The 21,696-nt window shown below is 35.4% G+C and overlaps 1 protein-coding gene across 1 annotated transcript in view; it reads right to left on the bottom strand.

Annotated features, from left to right (window-relative positions):
• The window catches only part of LOC145679496 (membrane alanyl aminopeptidase-like), a 69,695-nt gene extending 51,176 nt beyond the window's left edge, over positions 1-18,519 (bottom strand). The window contains exons 1-3 of the mRNA XM_081750075.1: positions 18,402-18,519; positions 17,940-18,198; positions 16,651-16,907 (exon numbers count right to left, since the gene is read on the bottom strand). Coding sequence (XP_081606201.1) covers positions 16,651-16,907; positions 17,940-18,198; positions 18,402-18,519 — 634 coding nt within the window. The remainder of the gene's footprint in view (positions 1-16,650; positions 16,908-17,939; positions 18,199-18,401) is intronic.
• Between the last annotated feature and the right edge of the window lie 3,177 nt (positions 18,520-21,696).

Below are 21,696 nucleotides of genomic sequence, written 5' to 3'. Positions count from 1 at the left end.
TCATCCTTAAGGTCTAGTATAGGTCATAAATTTGTCTGAAACGACTTTGTGGAATTGTTTCTACGTTCTTCCACTCTTACTAAAAATAATAATATTTCCGTTCGTCATTTTCAACACGTTTCATATATTCGTTCAACCAAACTTGGTAAATACGAACTATTTTTTTGTATATATATTTTGTTAAAATATCAATATATAATTCAAACATAATCCAATGTCTATTACCCAAAGAAAGGACGTTACTACCTATCGTGATGAAGACAAATCCTACTTAGTTTGTGATAAGGCAATTGAAGGTTCGATTTTCATATTATCCAGTAGCTGCCACCTTCTTTTCCATCTCTTTTCCTTCCAAAGTATCTCTTATAAGGTAATTCATCCTTATACAGTGTTCAAAAAACTTCTTTTAATTTTTCTTAACTTCAGTATGATTATTTGCATTAGAATAGGACGTAATATTTAGGTCTCAAATATTCAGTAATAATAATAATAATAATAATAATAATAATAATAATAATAATAATAATAATAATAATAATAATAATAATAATAATAATAATAATAATAATAATGGTATTAAAAGTTTTAAAGTAGGTCTAAAATTTGGAAAACTTACTTAAACGTACGGATTTCGGAGAAGGGTTTCCATACCTTCAAGATACACCTCTGCAACTACCCACATTTTAAACAAAAGCTTTCCACTAACGTTTCATGTAGAAAGTGTTCTACTGTATGTTTTAAGAAAAATAACTGTAATAGAAATAATTTAACATCACTCAACAGTAAGACATATAATATACTAATTTTTAGGATATGCAGACGTAAGTATAAAAGTTTTGCTAAAAAAATACCTACACAGACCATAATTCAGTGAGCTGCAAAATACAAAGTAAAAAAAGGCTTATAAGATTCCGTCTACAGAGCAATTGTTACTTAAACAATGGACATGCACTATTTCGAGAATCGTAACAAGACGAGAAATGTTTAAGATACTTTTCACCTCGTCTCGATTCTCATCTCTAAAGCGACATGATAATTTGAGTTAGCCTTATCCCGTCTCGAATGTAAAATGTTAATTCTCATGTTATTTTGTTTGTTTTAGAAACAAGATGAGAAATTTCTCTTCTTGTGGGCAACATTAAACAAAACAGAAATATTCTTGCAAAATATCACGTTTCTGCTTGTAACGGTATCACCAGAGCGATAATTAGCTCCTAGTTTTAATCTTCTACGAGATAATAATAAGTATTATTATTACTATTATTACCCCTGAAGATTTGGTAGTTCAAGTATTCAAACATCCGAGTATTGAAATATCTGAATATAATAAAACGTGTGTCATCGTCGATCAATTGCCATTAAAAATTTTAAAGTATAAAGCACCCGACGCGGATTTGAACCACGAACTTCAAGATTACTAATCGAGTCCCTTGACCTTTCAACCACGATCACCACGCCGTAAATAAATCGTCTTTAGTCTTGTTACGTTAGTTTTCTTTGCCTCCGTTTGCAAAGTTGTATGTTGTACTTCTTCGTTTCAGAACGTCTTTCGTATTTCTTTTTATGATGATATAAGTGAATAATCTTCGGGAAAGTTTATATTAATAACTTAAGTTGTTCTGAAGCCTTTGGTTCACAAGTTTGTTTTTTCTCCACACGAAACTACAGATATGACATTTAATTATAATATTTTGCACTTGCTTTCAAAGCAGTCACCATTAAGTGGTAAAGCAATTTCTCCTTCAAGATTTATTAATTTTGTAATAAAACACGTCAAGAAACGAGTTAAATGAAGGATGGAAGAGTTGATATCAAAGTTGAGTACTGTAAGCTCATGAAAAGCATGTAATAACACCTCATATTTGAAAATAATGTCAGCTACTTTTAATTCATTAACTGGTATTAAATTTGGTTCAAGCTTGAAGATCTGGAATGCACAAACTCAGTGTAGCTAAAAGAAATACGCAACAAGAATGGACGAGATTCGAAGGTACTACCACCAGCAGAAGAATCCCGTTTACTAACCCCTCATCTAACAAGCCAACACTTTTATAAGTTATAAATTTGCATGCAAATGATACCAATATACGTTTGTGCAATCAATGTTTTGCTCTATTTCTCTTCGAAAACGTAACATGTATACGACGATTCGTTTCATTTTCCATTAGAGCTTTAAAAGACAGGATTTTACTTAAAAAAGGCAATACATTGATATCGAAAAAGTAGTTAACGAATTCCTCTCCGAAAAAGATCACCTGTACACTTATATTTCAAATGGTCGTTTATAATTATACTTACGTTGGTTGAAATTTCTCCATAGTTATGGGGGCGAGACACTGAAACAACCCATACCAAGAGGTGAAGATGACACATATAGAAGTCAAATACGAACGATATTAGTGTCGAATTCATGTGCAAAGATGAATAGTGACACTGTGGATGCTGCGTAAGTCCAAACTAAGTCCTGTTTGGCATGGAGTTGACAATGGGAGAGTGACAGGCAAAAAAAATCGGAAATATCCTATATTTGTGTCGAATGGATAGTTTTCGTGATCTCTCACATAAAAGGTGATATTTTAGATGTGGATATGTCCAAGGTTGACCCTATTGGCAAGATGTCATAGGGGGAACCAGTGAAGAATTCAGAACTGTTCCTTTTTAGCACGTTTCAATACACTGCGGGTGAAAACTGATAATGCACAGATACTGATTTCACACTCGGAAAAATCGGTGATATAACTTCTGGGAAAACATTAATAACTGCTAAATTTTCACTCTGCTAACCTAAAAATTTTCACTGATTTGCAGCGGCGTAGAAAAGGCTTTTTTTGAGGGCATGTTTTATTTAAATGTCTATCATTATCTCTAAAATTAGATATAATTTACGGAAAAGTAGTGATTTCGTGGGGCAGGAGCTCTGGATTTCCAAGGCCTGCATTCTGTGTATGTCCCTGCTGCTCTGAATTGTCATAAGTTCCTCTTCAAATGTAAGACGTAAAATGTAATTAAAAAACGTATAACATAGAATACAACATATATAGGAAATATGTTATTATAAATAACAAATACAGAAGAAAATAATTATAAAACATAATGGTGAAGGACAAGCTTCTTTAAACAATCATACTTGAATGAAATATTTACTTTTAAAACAATTTTCCATTTATGGAAGGCTACAAACAAGTGAGAATTGCCATCTGGTAGCCACTATTCATCTCTTGGAATCAGAAAACTATGAATTTGACACCAATAGTTTTCGTATTCTATTACTTTTTTTTTACTTATAACCTTTTTCACTCCCTGCAATGGTTTCAGGGTCTTAGTCTCTACAGTAGATTGTTGAGATTGTAATTTATACGTATAGTAAATTCGTTTGAAATTTCTCCAAGAGTCAATGTTGCACTGTACGTTTTTTTCTGAGTCAAACTTTCTAAATATATATGCATACATTCCAGTAAGAACTGAATTTTGTATTAACGCCTGCCTTCCGTCGTTGTGCAAACATTCATGATAGTATGCCGTAGGGAAATGAGTTACATTAAGGTTGTAAGATTTAATATCAAGTTTGAATTATCGCAGGTTAAAGAAACGCATGTAATAGCAAATATCATGTTTGAAAATAATTTCGAATTAAACTAGCTGTGACTACATTACTTCAAAATTGAATTTGTGGAATGCACAGTGTGAGTGCAGCTCAAAGAAAATAATAAGAATGGTCTTGATTCGAAGCTCGGACCATACACGTAGGAGTAACTTAAATTAACCATTCACCTAACAGACAATGACGCAAAGGGTTTGGCACTACTTTATCAGATGGTTCTACTAAATGTAACCTAATTAACACAATAGGGACAAACTTTACTGCCCTAAAAAGTGTTCTGAAGAAGGAGAAGTTCATTATGCACATTGTAACTAAGTTGCAAGATGTTTATATCCTATCAGAACGCCCCATCCACAAAGTCAACTTTTGGAATATTCCATTAAGTTAGCTTTCAACGAAGCTAAAGGAAACATATGTGCATTAGTAGAGAATTCTGCGTAGCAGAGTTGATAAAGTCACGGTTTGATAACTACGAGGTTCGCGGTTCTAAACCCGTCTCGGAAGCTTCAGATTTTTTAAATTCTTAATTCCTCAGTTCTCAAGATCTTTCTCTCCATTCGTAATCATCTGATGCTCTCAAAAGTGTTCTCCACCTTAATTCGACAACTGCCTAATGTGATCCTTTCCTTCTTCTGTATCACAAAACCACAATTTTCGTCATAATACGAATGCTGTCCGATCATTTTTCCCCGGTTCTAAATCTGTGTATATAAATCATTTCTCTCTGTCTCCATATTTCAATCTCTCTGTCTCTGTCTGTCTCTCTCAATGGCGCCCAGGAACTCATATGCCTTGAGATCAAACCTTCGACTCTTGAAACCAAATGTAAGCTCTCTAGCAATGTGCTATAGTAACTCTGTAGATTTGTTGCTAAAAGCAGTGTTATTTTAGATTTTATTCGGGGGATTTAGTCTCCGCCGACAAACAATTTTCACTTTTTTATTAGTGCATTACTATATATTTGCTCAAGCAATATGTATTTATGAAGCTCAAGGGAGGGGAAATTACACCCTTCTGTCCTGCCCAAATGACGCTCTTGGAACATTTGCTTGCAATTACTGAAAAGAAATAAAATGAATCATTGAATAACACTCATTTCTGCCAGTATATATTCTCGAGCTCTGTGCGTGCATTACAGACTTTAGGAAGCACAAAACTTACTGCCGTAATTGGCAATTTCCATAGATTTCTTAGCGAGCATCTTACTAGCTTTCAGTTTTTAAAGATGGGAAAGAATGAAACTAAAGGTATTAATGAAGCTGTGGGAAGATTGTGTGACTTTTTTTAAAAATAGGCTTTTAAAAGATATTTCAGAACAAACGCAAGAAAAAGACTGTTTTAGAGCTATAACATTGTAAACTTGATTCCTGATTTTTTTTGTCTGAATGGAAAGAGTGTATTACGTCGCTCGCGCTGCTTTAGACAAGGAGAGGTGGAGGAGGGAGGGAGTTGGATTGAAGACAAGAAATAACTAATCGATCGAGACATGTATTTCTGGATTGCATAAGAAAACGGGGCTTGAATTTGTTATTAATTTGGATTTAGGATGTTTGTAACAATTTCTAAGCCGCGGACTGTACCACAACGGCATTTGCCTGGTTTGAATGAGGAAAACCCGGGAAAATCTCTTTCAAGATAGCTTGCCTGAGAAAGCTTTTAACACTTTTTCGACCGAATGCCCCAACGTTAATCTAAGCCGGGAAGGAAGAAAAGAGGGGATTACAATTATTATAATAAAATGTCCATATATCAGTATCTTTAAAGATTAGTGATATGAAATTCGGTATATTGACTTCTCATATTAATTAATTGGATGTGTAAATATCGTTTTTTGATATTTGTCTCAAAAAAACAAGGAAATAAGCTCTGAAAAGATAGTATTGTTACTATTGTTATAATTGGATGTCCATATCACAAAATTTGTTACGGTTTGAGACATGAAACTTGGTATTTAGAATTTGTATTTAAAATAATTAAGGATATGTTTCATTGTTTTTGATATTTCCATAACAAGGGAAGAAAAAAGGATTGGAGTTTGCAATTATTAAAATACGATGACCATATATAGAAATCCCTTATAGTTAGAGGAATAAAATTTGTGTTTAGGTTTTTAATTTTAAATAATTAGAGTTGTATATTAGCGTTTTCTACGTTTCTTTCAGAAAGAAGATAGGAAGATACAAAGGTAAGAGTTGTAATTGTCTGGTGGGTATGTAAAGTGCGTTGAGTCAAAAATTAGTGTTTTAGAGAAATCGCATTTGAAAGTTCAGGTATAAATCCAAAATCCGGTTTTGGGAAAATGATTACCTATTGAGCTTCATGTTAATATGACTGTTTTTATTTATTTATTTATTTATTTATTTTTTTATTTATATCTGAAACCCAAAACCGGATTTTTGGATTTATATTTGAACTGAACTTAACTGAACTCGTACTTAACGCACTTTACATACCCACCTGTCAATTGTTAAAACAATATGACAATATCTCGAAATCTTTTAACAGTGGACAAACATTACTTAAAAAGGTGTTTCAGCGTTTTTTGATAGATGTCGGTTGCAATTGTTATAATAAGATGGCCAAATCTCGAAATACCTTAAGATTAGAAATATGCATGGGATATGAAAAGTATAAAATTTGTGATGTAAGATACCTCTAAGTGTTAGTTAGTGTTCCTTTCTGTAGTAATCGGATTATGGTTTCTTTCTCTCGTACGGTTTTTAACATGTTTCAGAACGTTCACGTATATCAACGAAACAAACACAATTATTGAACAGTTAAATAAGTAACTATATGTAACATTACCTGGTCTCATGCTTTAAGATGCTTCAGGAGAAGAAACTGTGAACAATCTGCCAAATGAGTTTATTGCTAAGTAAATAAATAGAATCGACGGACGACTCAAGTGGTACATTTAGAGATAGGATTATCTAATGTGGACTATTGAAGGGTTATTTGTTTTCTTACTGGGTGGAAAAAATTTTAATTAGTACATCCAATCAGTTAACATTATTGCTTGTAGAAAGTAAACTGAGTTTTTGTAATAAATAGTAAAAAAAAAGAAAGAAAAAGACAAGAAAAAATAAAAAATATAGAATTATCAACATTGTGCGTCATGTAAAAAGGATTTTCTTTTTCCAACATAACATGCACAGACAAAGGATTTTCATTATTTTATTTCTTTATCTTTCTTCGTTGAAAAGAATTTTTGAATTATAAGAAACTATCAGAAACATTTATTATTTTGCTGGTGGAGGACAAAAGTACTGGAGAATATTTAAAACTAGAAACATCTTACATGCGCCTGAAAGTGTCACAAACGCAAGTTATAATTTAGTTTAGAAACTCTGAAACTCATTCTCAAGAGTCATCCCTCAATCCGTCGGTATGTAGAACTTCAAACAAAGTACAGAGACGTAGCTTTTAGTCCTTGGACATTCATGTGATAATATCTCATTTTCTCATCTTTCGTACGTCCTTCCGTATCTCTGAACTTTATCCGTCTTATTCAGATTCCTTTTGACGTATGATTTGCGTCATACTAAAGGCATGACTACTGCAGGAAACATATGTTAGTAGAACACTTTAGTATGACACTAATCGATCGTCAGAACGACTCTGCATAACGCCCTATATGGCTAATAATATTCCAAGAGCGGTTATTTCAGTGAGCCATTTCGAAGCTCCTTCTAGGAAATAAGTAGACGATATATTTACATCCAGACAATGTCCAGTCACACGACATTAAAATCGAAAGGAAATCCCTTTGATATTGTCATCAATGTTTCTTCTGCAAGTTGGAAACAAGTATAGGATTTGTTTGACTTCGAATGTATCACGTGAGAACAGTGTTGCCCAGGAGACAAGGCGAGACTAGAAATGAGGTTTTATTTTTTCATCTTCCAAATTTTGTAGAGATCTCGTGTCATTTCGTTTCTCCGAAAATTTTACTCTTGCTTCGTCTTTTAAATTTTTCTTTTCCTGCTTTGTAAATGTGTGTTCAAAATGTATGCCCTGCGTTTTCCTCATTTCATTAGTAGTCAGAATCCTTTCGTGCGTGAAAGAACTGGGCTCTATTCTCAGCTGGAGCTCATGTGTTTCCGATTTCATGTTAATCAATATTTGCACGTCAGAAATAGCCTCGCTGCTGAAAGGGACGCTAAATTCAAATCCAAACCAATCAAGCATTTTACACAAATATTTGCTATCTCATACTTTAATTTTAATGAAGACTCGCATCTATGAAGACTTAAGAGTCCCATATCGCTTTTTTATACCTACAAAAAATCCTTTCAGGACATATCAAAGTTCACAATCACTTGGAGTTCAGGTTTTATTAGTTCACAATAGCTTTTGTTGTTGATAGCAGTATGTCATGATCCATCGAAAATGAAATGAAATATTTCAGTTTAACCTCCCACGTTTATGCTCTTTAGACTAAGGGAAACGATGATTAAGGCAAGTGAACGATGATACTAGAATTGGTGGAATAATAATGTGGGAGTAGGAGTACCCGTCAAAATCAACCGACATGATGTTGTCCACCACAAATTTACTTGGTAAATGATCGAAGCAGGAACCCCACGCATACAGACAAACCACTGATCCACCATGCCCCTACCAGTAACATGTGATATAACAACTTTTAGATTACATCAATTATTTGAATACATTGCCTTCTGACTTACATGTCTTTAAACGTTAATAAATGCAAATGATTGTGTTCGTAGAATCATTTTATCAATTTATAATTTTTATAGTATTAATAATGTAACACTAAAACAATATTTCAGCCAATCGCTATTTGGCTGATTTAGCGATGCCAACGAGACTCTAGAAAATTTATTGTCTCGTCTCGAATTTAAAAATGTATTGAATTTTTTAAAGAAAAATTTTAACGTCTTGACTCTCACTCATTTTCACGGCTAGTCCAGAAAGTCCTCGTCTCGTACTCTAAACCATCTTAGGTCCTTTTTTCCATCCATGTTGAACTCGAATGCATTAATAATATATTTAGCACAGGAATATTAGACAAAAAAAACTGGGGCAAACTTTAAAATGGATTTTGGAGGAAACTTTTATTTTGATGCCATAATCATATCCTGAAAGATACCCTTGATTCGAGCATCGCTTTTTGTTTTCACGAAGGGAATTCTAGTTTTCCCAATTATCTTGAAAATATAAGCTTTTAGAAGAAACTTGTTACATGGAAAATTGTAGTGTATAAAATTTTGCACGAAAGCTTTCTTAGGCGTTTCCCCTAGTATCACTCGTTTCAAAGATATAGACTGAATTATGACAGAATAGAAATATGATGAGGTTTTGAATATGCTACTGCAAAATTAATGCAAAAATAAGCATCGGACGAGTAAAAATGTTCGAAGTAAAAAGTTAATATTTTTGAGGGCAAAATTCACCCGTAATGAAACAATCTTGTTCTTGTTCTCCTTTGAAAGTAGGATGGGCAGAGCTCCAAAAACTTCAATGGCGACGAGAAAGAATAAAGAAACTTTATTTGAAACAGTTTTCTCAATTCGTGATAGATAGTACTGTAATCACGGAAAAGTAATTTCGTTACGGTTCTTTTTCAGTTGGAGCTTCCTAGCCCAGGGAAATTAGAAAACAAAGCCGACACTTGAAACAAATAATACTGAGCAAGCTGTATTTTTGCGGCGGCCTTTATTTTGAGTTCCTCAGCATATACTGAAAAGTACCCATTATTTGCTGTGAGATTCGTATTTCGTAGGTGAAAGGATTCGCAGATAGGGTAATTGTAGTTTGATTGCAATTATATCGAATATTATCAACCTTTTGTGGAAATTATTATGAAAAATTTGTTGATTTTAAAATATTACATATGAATGATCTTTGACCTGTTTACGTAGAATCAACCGTTTTTAAGTATAATATGTTGTAGAGCTGCAATATATGTTTTTCTAATACATACTCTTCCAAATCATCTGTGGTAGAGTACTAGGGGCGTGTTTTAAATGTGTGTCCCCTTTATTCCTAATCTACACCGAAATCTATATAGCCTACAGTGTGCAATATTTACCTTAATATACTATTGTAGTTTTAAACTAATGGACAAAACACGCTGACATTTTCAGGGAGAAATTATTTGGCAAACCCTGTAATACCACAAGGTTAATATTGTTGCAGACTCAACATAAAGTTGTAATTTTTCAAAAGGCACTACTTCAGATTAATACACAATTCAAATCCAAAGTTGGATAAAAACTTACAATTCTTATTCAGTCTTAAAACTAAGGACGCTACGGTATCACAAGCATCCAATTTTAGCAGCCACTTCAGCAGTAATTACGGACGTGGGACGGACAGGGCAATGTATATAGATCCAAAGTACTTCGGGGACTAATACTATGACCATAATACGATGGATTGAACAAAGTTACAATGGATTGAAAATTTGACTTTTTACAAAAGCTTTTATTTCGTAAAACTGCTTAGAGAAGTATCTCATACAATTACATAAATGGTTTTTAATAGATGTGAAGATCACATTGCTGTTTAAAGCAATTGAATATCTCACATCTGAATATTTCTATTCTGGAAATATTGAAAAAATGTTAAGGCTTTCAACACTGTTTAAATTATGAAATTCCAAGAACTTGTAATTCACCTACCAAAAGGCGTTGCTGTAATGTTATAGAAACAAAATAAATGAATTATTTTGAAAATTACCTATAAATTCTTCATTTTAAGCAGTACGAGTTTATCACATTTTACATTTTTTTTTAATATCTTCCGATATGGTGGATCTAGAAAGTAAGAATTCGAGCGGCAGCCATACCCAGAATATGATAGTTTTATCATGAGTTTACTATAAACTTTGAACAATATATAAATAACAGCTTAAATTATTTTGTCTCTCAAAAAGCTGGGTGACCTAGGCCACCCGGCCCCGGGCCAGATCCGTCATTATCTCCCAAATCATACGAGACAGCAATTTGCTGTAAAGGCTAGTATGATCTTTATATCTATAGAAACGGTGTACGTAATTGAATGTGATACAGATCTTAAAAATTTGATCGATCGAGATAAATATCTTTGACAAGAGTCAAGTTTTCAGTTGCTCGTAACTTTTGTCTCTACCTGCTAGAAATATGTCAAATGATAATCATTGTGATCTGGATGTCTTTTACCTCATCCTTCTCACTCGTGTTACTACATTTGTAGAACCCTCCTAAAATTGATTGTTTTTTTTATGTTTGTAATGTAGTAGCGTTCTTAATTTGGAATGTCGTATGAGAAGTGTGGTATTGTAATTTTTCGTTTTACGTGTAAATTTTAAATAGGCTATGACCTAATCTAGTGTTATATGAAATATATAGTTTTGTGTTGGGTAGGCAATACTAAAGTAGAATCGAGGACTATGCCAAACAATGTCTTCCTGCTGATATTTTGATGGTGAAAAATTTCAGCATTTACTGTTCATTAGTTTGAAAAGATACTATGGTAAATCAAGAGAAATGACCCATCGTATGTATACAACAGAGTAGAGTATTTGGGGAGGAAGTGACCATAGAGGTGGAGTGAATAGAGTTAAGGTTAATGACAAGTTGCAACAAAGAATGATCGGTGCTGACCTTGCAAAGCCTCTCTATTTGCAGTATTGAGTTTGGGACTGACGGAGAAGGTAGTGTACAGAGGAAAGAAGCGAAGTACCGAATGCAGCGAGTACGGAAAACAGGGAAGGTAAGTAGATTTGTAGCCATTTTGTTGCTATTGTAATATAGAACAGTAAGAAACTAGGGCAATTCTTTCTTGAAGTAATCGTGTTGTACCCAATACTTCCATAGCAGCATGAGGCGATTATTAGGTACGCATATATATAGATAAGCCTTAATATATTTCGAATATAAAGATACAAAACATGTTTTGAAAAAAGACGACGAGATGGGGTGAAGTGACCAACATATTTTGGGGTGATGTGAATAGTCCTGTTAATCATTCCGTATTATATATTCCTGTTAATTATTCCGTGTTTTGTGTGTGTGTGTGTGTGTGTATGTGTGTGTGTGTGTGTGTGTGTGTGTGCATGTGTATGTAATGTTCTGCCAGAAGGCAGGTCTTGGATCCCTGGTCTACTTGAACCCATGGTGGTTTGTTATTGCCTTCCATGGGAGGATTATGACGTCCTAAGAACGTGACCTCCCTTTTAACGAGGAATCTGAACCACTTGTACCCTATTGGAAATCGAACCCAGTTCCCCTTGATTATAAGACGACGAGCGTAACCACTCACTCACCGGGGAACAAAAGAGATCTGTGTCTAATGCCGAGCATTTATACGCCGATATATTACCGTTTGAATCTGTTGTATGTTTGTATGTAATGGTTACTGCAAAACGCGTGAGTCTGAGGTCCGCCACTGCCTAAGCTCATTTAATTAGTCAGTGACTATATTTGACTAGTGACGATATATTCATTTTGTAGATTGCATTAGTTTTGTTTTTCTTTATTTTCAGATGCTCCGAAGCTAAAAACAAGGAAAGTCGTCTCTTCAGGTAGGAGAAAGTGAATATGGAATTTCCGAAAATATTTTACATGAATTTGATGTATCATTTTGCACATATTTCCACTTCAAAACCCGAAAGTTGAATCCAATATGTCAGATACAAGATGGCGGCTGGGGTGGCTAGAATGTGTCACAGAAGCAGTACTTCACCCAATTTGTTTTTCATATGCCCACATTCGTGTCCTGCTAAATCAAAAAAAACTAAAAGTAATTTTGTGTTCGTGTGTTATAGCAGAGTACAATTAATTTTCGGATATATGAAGGTCCATAAATATGCAAATTATCGGCATGGGCCGCTAAAATTAGTACAATACACATTGGGCTACGGGGAACTTTGCACTTGGATGAATTTTACACGAATCTTGCTGTGACACTTCGCTAATGTACCGTACTTTGTCAGGAGAAAGCAATTATATTTTATCCATCGTTCTTTCGTGCTGTATAATCTGACTTTTTCTTTCTTTTTGTCTAAGAAAAGTATGCTAGTGTAGCCACTTTGATATATGCCTATGCCGAAGATAATCTAAAAAAGAAAACAAATAGGCGTTCCTATTTTGTAGCTATTGTTTGCAAAAAATGCTATCATTTACACTTTTTGTTATTTTTAAAGATCTTTACGTTTATAAAAATTCTCTTTGTGGGTTATGTAAATGGAAACTAAGTTTCTTATATAAACAAAGTTAAGCAAAAAGTAAGACTTCCTGTTAATTGTATAGAGAGATAAATATATTTTTAAATGGTTAAATATGTTATATTACATTCTTTGATACCAATTGTATTCTTAAATTTTTTTATATTTTTAAATGTTTCAAAAGGATATAAAAACCAATGTCTGAGAAATCTATTATGGATAGAAATAGTACATTTTTTCATTCTGTAGAAATATCATTATTATGTAACTCTAAGTAGGTGGTGACACGTAATAGAATAGTATAGCACTTTCGTATAGAAGAGGTTAGTCATTTTTTACTTCTTTCTTCGAGAAGATAAGCATTTAATATTTCGATTTTTTAACCAGAAAAGTACCATTATGTTTGGAAATACGAGGAAAAGTCAAAAAGTAAAAGGACTTGCAATTTCTCGCACTAAAGTTTGTTAACACTGCTAGCATCCAGCGCTAAATTGGTACGTCTCCAACACTTCTATGTAACGTGTCACTCTTATTCCCGCGTTAGTCGTTGGAGTGTAGCAAACCGTTAAACCTTGCAGCTCCATTGACGATCTGCACCAAGGAGGAAATGAGGACCGTCAATCGCTTTTTGTTTGCGAAAGGTGTTAAATCGCTTGCTGTTTGCGAAAGGTGTTAAATTTCCTTTTTGTTTACGAAAGGTGTTAAATCGCTTTCTGTTTGCGAAAGGTGTTAAACGAAGGGCTAAATTTTCTGAAAGTGTGTGCAAGGTGGGTTCCGAAAGAATTGTCAGCTCAACATAAGACACAAAGGTTGGACATCTCTCGTAAACATTTGACCAGTTATCGTCGAGAGGGAGATATATTTTTACAGCGAATTTTTACTGTAGGTGAAACTTGGGTACATCATCACAAACCGGAAAGTAAGGCTGCAAGCATAGTTTAGAAACGCCTATCTTTACCAGAAGTTAAGGAATTTAAACGTCAACCATCAGCTAGTCATTGATGCGGTGCAAAATTGGTTACAAGTGCAACCGAAAAACTCTTGTTTCCGACTTAATGAAAAAATTGTAAAACGTGTGAGATTATGTAGAAAGTTGGGAGATTATGTAGAAAAACATAATGTTTCACTTTTCTATCATTAGAATAAATGCATCTGTACTCAAAAGTTCCTTTACTTTTTGACTTCTCGTGGTATTTTGAAATTAAAATAAGGTGAGAAAACATATAAAAGCTTTAAAATATAGTATATTTCTGTTCTTAGTTTGATGTAGTTCTTAGTTTATGGAATTATGAACACACTGACGCAAAACTTAATAGTACAATCACAAATCCCTTTTCTCGGAATGTAGGTATAGATTATGATTAGTCCAAATTCTTTATAACTGTAAAGTTTTAAAATTTCAGAATTCGAACTCTGTCTTTTCACTCCTTCAGTCGAAATCAAAATATAAAGGCTACTTACTGCATGTGTTCGAGCTTATTACATATACAATATTTTTAAAAAGCATATAATCTTTTTTAAACTCTGCATGTTCATTATGAACGTACTTTATGCATTAGAATCATTTTCGGTACGGTGACAAATCTCACTTGGAACTGGATTCTACGGCTTTGAGTTTTTGTACACCAAAAGAAATGGAATGCATCAATATCACTGTATTTCGTTTGAAGTGTTGGGAGTTTCAAACTTTAGTACATCGAGATGTTTTGATAAATAAAATAAACATCTCTGACCCACTGGTAAACATTCATTGTGGAATACTGGCGCAGAAGGCTAGGCCAAAAATGTTGAGAGAATGTGATATTATGAATTCAACGGTCAATGGATGCACCAATCTACCCACTAAGGTTAAATTTTAACTAATATTGTTCCCCTAATATCAATGAAACATAATCTTTTATATCTACTCTGCAAGTCTAACCGACAATATCCATATAGGCAGGGCGGAATCCAGGATTCTCTAAGGGGGGTGCACCAATAACTACCAGTACAATTGAAATAAATTTTAGTTTTAGTTGCCTTTAGGCATCTGTGATGGCCGTGGAGCGACGGCCACTTGGTCGTGAGTGTGATTTGGTGAGCCGTGAAGCGAAGAAGGTATCAAGTGCATTTTGTACCTCTACCAGGGGTTTGAACTAACATCAACTAAGGTACTGTCCAAGGAATGGAACAGGTAATAATCGAACGGTGCAATGTCAAGAGAGTATGGAGGGTTTAATAGTGTTTCCCATCCAAGGCGTAGAATGGTGTTCCAGGTCATCCTAGCCACGTGGGGCTTAGCGTTCTCTTGTAACAGGAGGACCCCTTTGTAAGTCAGAAATGCTGGCTCCAGAGTTTTGAGTTTTTCATGAACATGGCTCAACTGTTGGCAGTACAAAATTGTATTGATGCTCTGACCAGCTGGTAGCAGATCCCGATGCACGATGGCGCGATTAGTCCACCAAACACAAAGGAGGACCTTCTGCTGGTGCAGTGCTGGTTTCGGATGTTTTAGAACTGATTCATGGGATGCTAACCAACGACAACGGCACCGTGGAACTTTGTACAGGACCCAACTTATAGTGCTTCCCAAGTTGATAGAGATGCTGCCGAATGGGTTTTCTACTCACACTGAATTGTAGTTCCAGTTCCTCACAAGCCTGGCCACTGTTAGCATCAATTGCTCCCTGAAGATCTTCATTTAGTACATCGTTGGTCTTCCGAAACGTGGTACGTCTTTGAGTGTTTCATCACCGTCCTTGAAGTTGCTAAACCACCGCTGCACTGTACCCGTACCAACGACACCCTCACAAAGGGCCTGGCACACTTTCCGCCCCGCTGTAGTGGCGGCTGACAACAGTTTGAACTCATACAGTATACAAAGCCTTACGACGTTCTATGGGAGTCCCATGTTTACTCTGTCCTTACGCGAGTTCACTCTGTGACTGATCCCTCAGAACCTTATATTATGCTAGATATACAACAAAAATTGGCGGCCTTTTCTATGTTCTCATTTAACTCAAAGTGGGAAAGCCAATTGAACACAGACCTCCACAAAAATCATCAGAACTTTCTTGGGTACCTTTATAGTTCTGTAGAAACATAAATAAATAATAATCTGACGGTATAAGGCACCGACTATAGACTGGATGTGTTGGAAACTTATAGAAGTTTTTCTGACGTGTAGTAAACTATGTATGTTACCCATTTGGTCAGCAGGTATATCATGACCATTTCTGTTGAACAGTTGCATCCGTTTCTTTTAAATTATTAGGTGCATTTCCGCTAGTTGTCAATAGTGAAAATATGAGACTATCGTTCGGTCCAGCAGCAGCAGCTTGTAAAGCATGAGAAACAGTGCGGGCCTTAACTCAGACTGTAGAGTTTCTTCTCGACTCGAGCACGTTCTTTTTTGTTGATTGTTGCCGTAGGTTTCTATCACTTGCTCCAGAAATGGATCGATTCCATTACGTTTTTATCGAACATAACACACGACGTCCCAAGGACGACTCATTTTGTTCTCAATTATCCCATACAGTTCCCGGGATGATCGGGGCAATAAGTAGACGTCTTGCATGAAACGTCATAATTGATTCCCAAGTAGGATGTCCACAGCACGTCCCGGATGGGACAGGAGATCCAAGGGAAATCCCACACCTGACATACATAAAACCACATTATTTCACGATTTACCAGTGGACATCCTTTTGAGTTCCCGTTGTATATCTTGTTTTCCGGGATATCAGCGGACTTCTGCATATACCATGGATGGCCTATGGATGTCTCGGGATCAAATTCGGATGATCCCGGTATGTTCCGTTGTTTATTGCTTATCGGTTTCGGACGTTCTTAATACGAAGTTGTTGTTCATTTTAAACAGAAATATAACGTTATTAACGAAGTTGGTAATTTTTCAAAGTGCTCTTTCGAGCCTTTGGAACACGCTTCCTGTGGTCCTCAACAACCTGAATTAGGTTCTGCATTTCACTTTCTTTCTTTGTAATTGACTCATTGAAATTTGACATAAGAGCCACTGAACGTTCAGTAGCATCGTTCACAACCTTAAGTGACTCGACGATTGGTTTGTCCTTTCGGAATTTGTCCGAGTTACTCCAGTGCTCGGGATCACTTTGGAACATGAAATCGATGTCAACTCTAAGAGAACGTAAGGCACAAAGAGAGGATGAATTAATCAAATCATGAAGATTCTTAGTTTCTAAGCCGTGGCAAACTGTGAGTTTTATGCCTCTTGAACTCCAATTTTCTTCACAAGCCTTAAGACGATTTATAGTTTTCCGCTTGTCCTCGAAAGATAACTTCTCAGAGAACACTGAGAGTGGAACTATCTCTGCTCCAAGATACCACAAGTGAGTTTGAAACTTGTTCATTGCAGATTCAAACACAGATTTATTCACTTTGGCGTATTGTTTGATCTGCTTGAAGAGAAGTACGTCGTTGAAGGGAGCATCGCATGTCTTGGGATACTTTCACGTATATGAGACTTGCAAACAAACACATTTCCCGCAGATTTTTTCGTTTTTGATTGTAAGCTTAAACACTTCGCGGAAAAAGTATATCTTGAAGCAGCATATTACCTTCCCCATCCAGCAAGCTATACGTTAACCACCAGATGACTTGAAACGGTACTCCTTCTTTGGAAATTCACCAAGTATCATTTCTTTGTAGTCATCACGGGGAACATAGTTATTATCTTCCTTATGTACAAGACAATTTTGTAGAAACATGACAACTTCATATTTCAGTGTTCGTACATAGGGCATAGTAAGGCGTTCGTTTCCAGCGCCTTAAAATTATAATGCGTAAGGTTTGGTCAAAACTCCTGGAAACGTTGAAACATTGGAATATTTGGACGTCTAGCAGTCTCAAACAACGTGTTAAATAGTGTGGAAATGATCAGTTCGTGGATATGGTGCCTGCAAGCTAAATACAACAAATTTCTTCCAATACGTTGTTCAAACAGAATGCAGGCACCTCTCATCTTGCCTGTATTAGCCTCTGTTGTATCGAAACTCATGGCCCCAATGTCATCCAGTACTTCCCAAAGAACAATAAGTGAGTGTATCGCTTTTGTTTGTGCCTCTCCTGTTCCAGATGGTAGTTTGGCAACACCTAGTATTCGTTAACGCCATAACCTGTCACAAGTACTGCCAGCCTATCCACAGTTACTTTGGATTCATTTTATTTGTTCCATCTTTCATCGCCTTACTATCCCAGTGCAAGACTAAGGGAGATTTTTCACTGTTAAGAAATTCCTCGCACACAGCTTTATCAATGGTTTCCCGATGAGAATCTTGCTTTCGCTTCAACGTAGAACATGACAGTGTTTTATCGTAGAGATTTCTGCCATCAGCTTTGACAATTGCTGCCGCAAGTATAGTAAATTTTCTGTCCGAAAGGTTGATACGATCTAAGGCTAAAGCAACATCTGAAGAGTTGAGCATAGTTTGAAGGATGCATGATTTTTAGGTGCGTCATCGTCATCACTTAGATCTAGTTCTCCAGATGCTGATAGATTTTCCTGGAGCTGCTTTCTGTAGTAGGTAGGAATTTCAATCTCCTAAACGTTATCATCGTAATCTTCATATTCTTCCCTACCATAAATATCGCTTGCAATTACGGGTGACGTACTTGCTACAACTTTCACTCTTTGTTCTTCTTGCCTTGCACGCTCTAATTCTTTTTCTTCCCTTTGTCTCGCGCGTTCTTGACTCCGAGTTACATCAACATCAACCCCTGTTATCTTCATTTTCCTACAACTTCTCTGATCTCTCAGGAATACTTTGTCCTCTTCAATTCTTGTCATACATTTCGCATCTTTGTGAGCAATATGGAAGAGATAATTAAGCTTTTCCGTGAATGCCTTTTCTTTGGACTTCTGAGTTTTAGAATTTCGACCTTTGTTTTTCTCAGAAACTTGTACTCTTCGAACAAAGACTTCATCTTGGATACAATGTTCTGTTAGAAAGCTGTTGAGATACGGGCCTTGTTCCAAAGACCAATTAATTCATCGGTGGCTGCCTTCAGACTCCCAGGAACTGTCATTTTTAAAGTATTATGGTAATGATATTTATTTATTTATTTATTTATTATTTAAAATGGCGGAGTTAAGGGATAACCTTTTCTTCCACTGAACCATTTACATTTCTCTTGTACAGTCGGATCTCATAATAGAGTTTTTTTACGACGAGAATAGAAAGGATATACACTTAGGTACGTTAAAGAGTTACCGACATACAAAAATATACAGAAAATAAAACATGAAAAGTGAAAACGAAACTTATTACATATAAACACTAAAATAAACAAGCGACACTGCTGAAGACATGTTAAACTATAGGAGAAACAAAGAAATCAATCTTGATTTTATATAACATATAAAATACATTCCTATGATTGACTATATATAGATAAAATGGTGCACATACTTAAGTGATTGTGTAAAATGTATACGTTCATAGGCATATATCAGAAGGGAATAGAAAAGAAAATAAGAAGAAATAGAAAGAGAGAGAGAAAAAAGAAAAACGAACAACTGCATGATAACGCAAGGAATAGTTTCGTGTGTAACTTTTTTTTACTGAAGACCTTCATTAGAAAGATATTCTTTAAGCCGACGTTTAAAAGTCAACACTGAATCAGAGTTTCTGATGCTTTCAGGGGTGTCATTCCATGCTTTGGTGGCAAATCGTGTGAAAGATTTGGAAAAGAAATTAGGTTTGTGCGTTTGAATGCGAGTGTTATGTTTCCTTTAGAACGGGTATTTAGTGGTTGAGTATCGCCGAGAAATTTAAATTTAGAGGATACATAAGTAGGTTTTTTACAATTAATTATTTTATATAAAAGAGTTATAGAATGAATGCGGCGGCGGCGGCTTAGATTGCACCATCCTAGTTGCTAATAGCAATAGGAGATATGGTCGAAGCGCTTTTTATTAAATATGAAGCGAACACAGGCATTCTGAATGCACTGTAAACGTTTTTCCAGATCTTCGGTTAAATCAACATATGATTCATTACAATAATCTAAATGAGAGATTACCAATGATTGAACCAGGGACGCTTTAATGGGTTCCGGAAGAAGGTTTTTTAAACGCTGAAGAGAATGAAGGGAGCCGTAAGCTTTCTTGCATACTCTATTAATATGGTCTGACCAATTTAAGAATTTATCGATCTGGATTGACGCTATCGCTTACAGAAATTGCTACGTTGTTTACAAGAACATTCGGTAGGCTTGTAATATTGATTGTGGGAAGTCGTTTGCGAGAACAAGCATGATAAATTTTGATCTGGTTGGGTTTAATTGCAGTCCATTGTTACGTGCCCATGTGCAGATACTTTCAATGTCACTGTTTAAGTGATCAATCGCGGTGGTTAAATTTAGGGGATTAGTGGTTAGATAGCATTGTATATCATCTGCATATAAGTGATATTTATTACATTGGGTGATGTGTTCAGGTAAATCGTTGATGTATAAGGAAAACAGAAGAGGTCCTAGGACGCTACCCTGCGGGACTCCACATGGGAAAGGTTTCGTATTGGAGCATGTATTATTAGTGACAACTTTTTCTTTTCTGTTTGATAAATAGGAGCTAAACCAAGATAAAGTTGACTGGGAAAAGTTGTAGAAGGAAGACAGTTTAGCAATCAGTATGTCATGGTCTATAGTTTGGAAAGCTTTAGAAAAATCTAGTAGTGATTACAGTGTAATTTGGCGTTCATCCATAGCGGCACGAATATCATCAGTGATACTTACTTGAGCAGTGCAAATGCTGTGCTGAGATCTGAAACCTTACCGAAACGGATTTAAGATATTATTTTTTTCGAGGAACTTAGTTAATTGGTCATGTATTTTATGCTCTAACGCTTTGGAGAGTGCAGGGAGTATACTAATAGGGCGGAGATCTGCTTTTGTTGGATTTGTAGTTTTAGGCAATGGGCGAACGTGAGAGAGTTTCCAAATTGATGGAAATTCTCCGGTTGTGATGGAACTATTAAAAATATGCACAATGACATCTACAATGAACACTAATATTTTTTAATAAGAATGATTGGCAAGTCGTCAGCTCCTGAAGCAGGTGATTTGATTTTGTTTATTGCCTTCATGACTTCCGGAGCAGTGACGAGGTGAAGGTTAATATATTTTTTACAGGGCTTGTTTTTTTTTAATATTCTTCAAAGTATTGATTTTATCTGGTGTGATATTTCGTGTATTGCATAGCTGTTCATTTATGGTGTCTATATGGCGTTCTGGAAGTTTATCGATTTTGGTTTTGACACCAATACCAAGCAACTAAGGTTTTTACCATAGCTCTCGTGGTTGAATCGTATGGCTCAAAAGACTTCTAGCAAATTCGATTTTCGCCTTACGAACTTCTTGATTACAACAGTTTCGTAATTTTCTATATTCCTCCTGCATTAATGAGATGTTTGATTAATGATAGAAAGTTTTAAAAACATCACCTTTCGTAGGAAAAACTAATTCTGGTAACTTTTGTTCAGGTTGACCAATTAACCATAAACAGGTTTCCTGTCGAGTAGGCATTGCAGAAAAGACTAAGAAAATACTTCAGGCCACTTCACTGTTACTTGTGCAACAACCGGACATCACAATTAAATGGTACAGAATGTACTGGTTAGTAGATGAAGTTCGTAAAAATATTCCCCCTATCTCCATTCACAGGAACTTCCACCCTTTTTCTTTAAAATCAGTCGCCTGCGTCTGCTCTTCTCGAAGCATAGACTCAAACTGCTTACAATGGCGTCAATATCACTGTTCTAGGACTCTTTATTCAGCATTATTTTCCTTTGTACTTGTTTCATAGTTGTTAGAGTGATTAAATTTGTTAAAACACTAGGAAATTATAGATAATTAACTGTTTGTTGTAAGTTATATGACAACATGTTGATATTAAGGGAGCGATAAA

Source organism: Thermobia domestica, chromosome 2 (assembly GCF_964235325.1).
Source record: "Thermobia domestica chromosome 2, izTheDome1.hap1.1, whole genome shotgun sequence".
In the NCBI taxonomy this organism is placed as follows: Eukaryota; Metazoa; Arthropoda; class Insecta; order Zygentoma; family Lepismatidae; genus Thermobia; species Thermobia domestica.
This window is presented reverse-complemented; position numbering and strand designations above follow the sequence as displayed.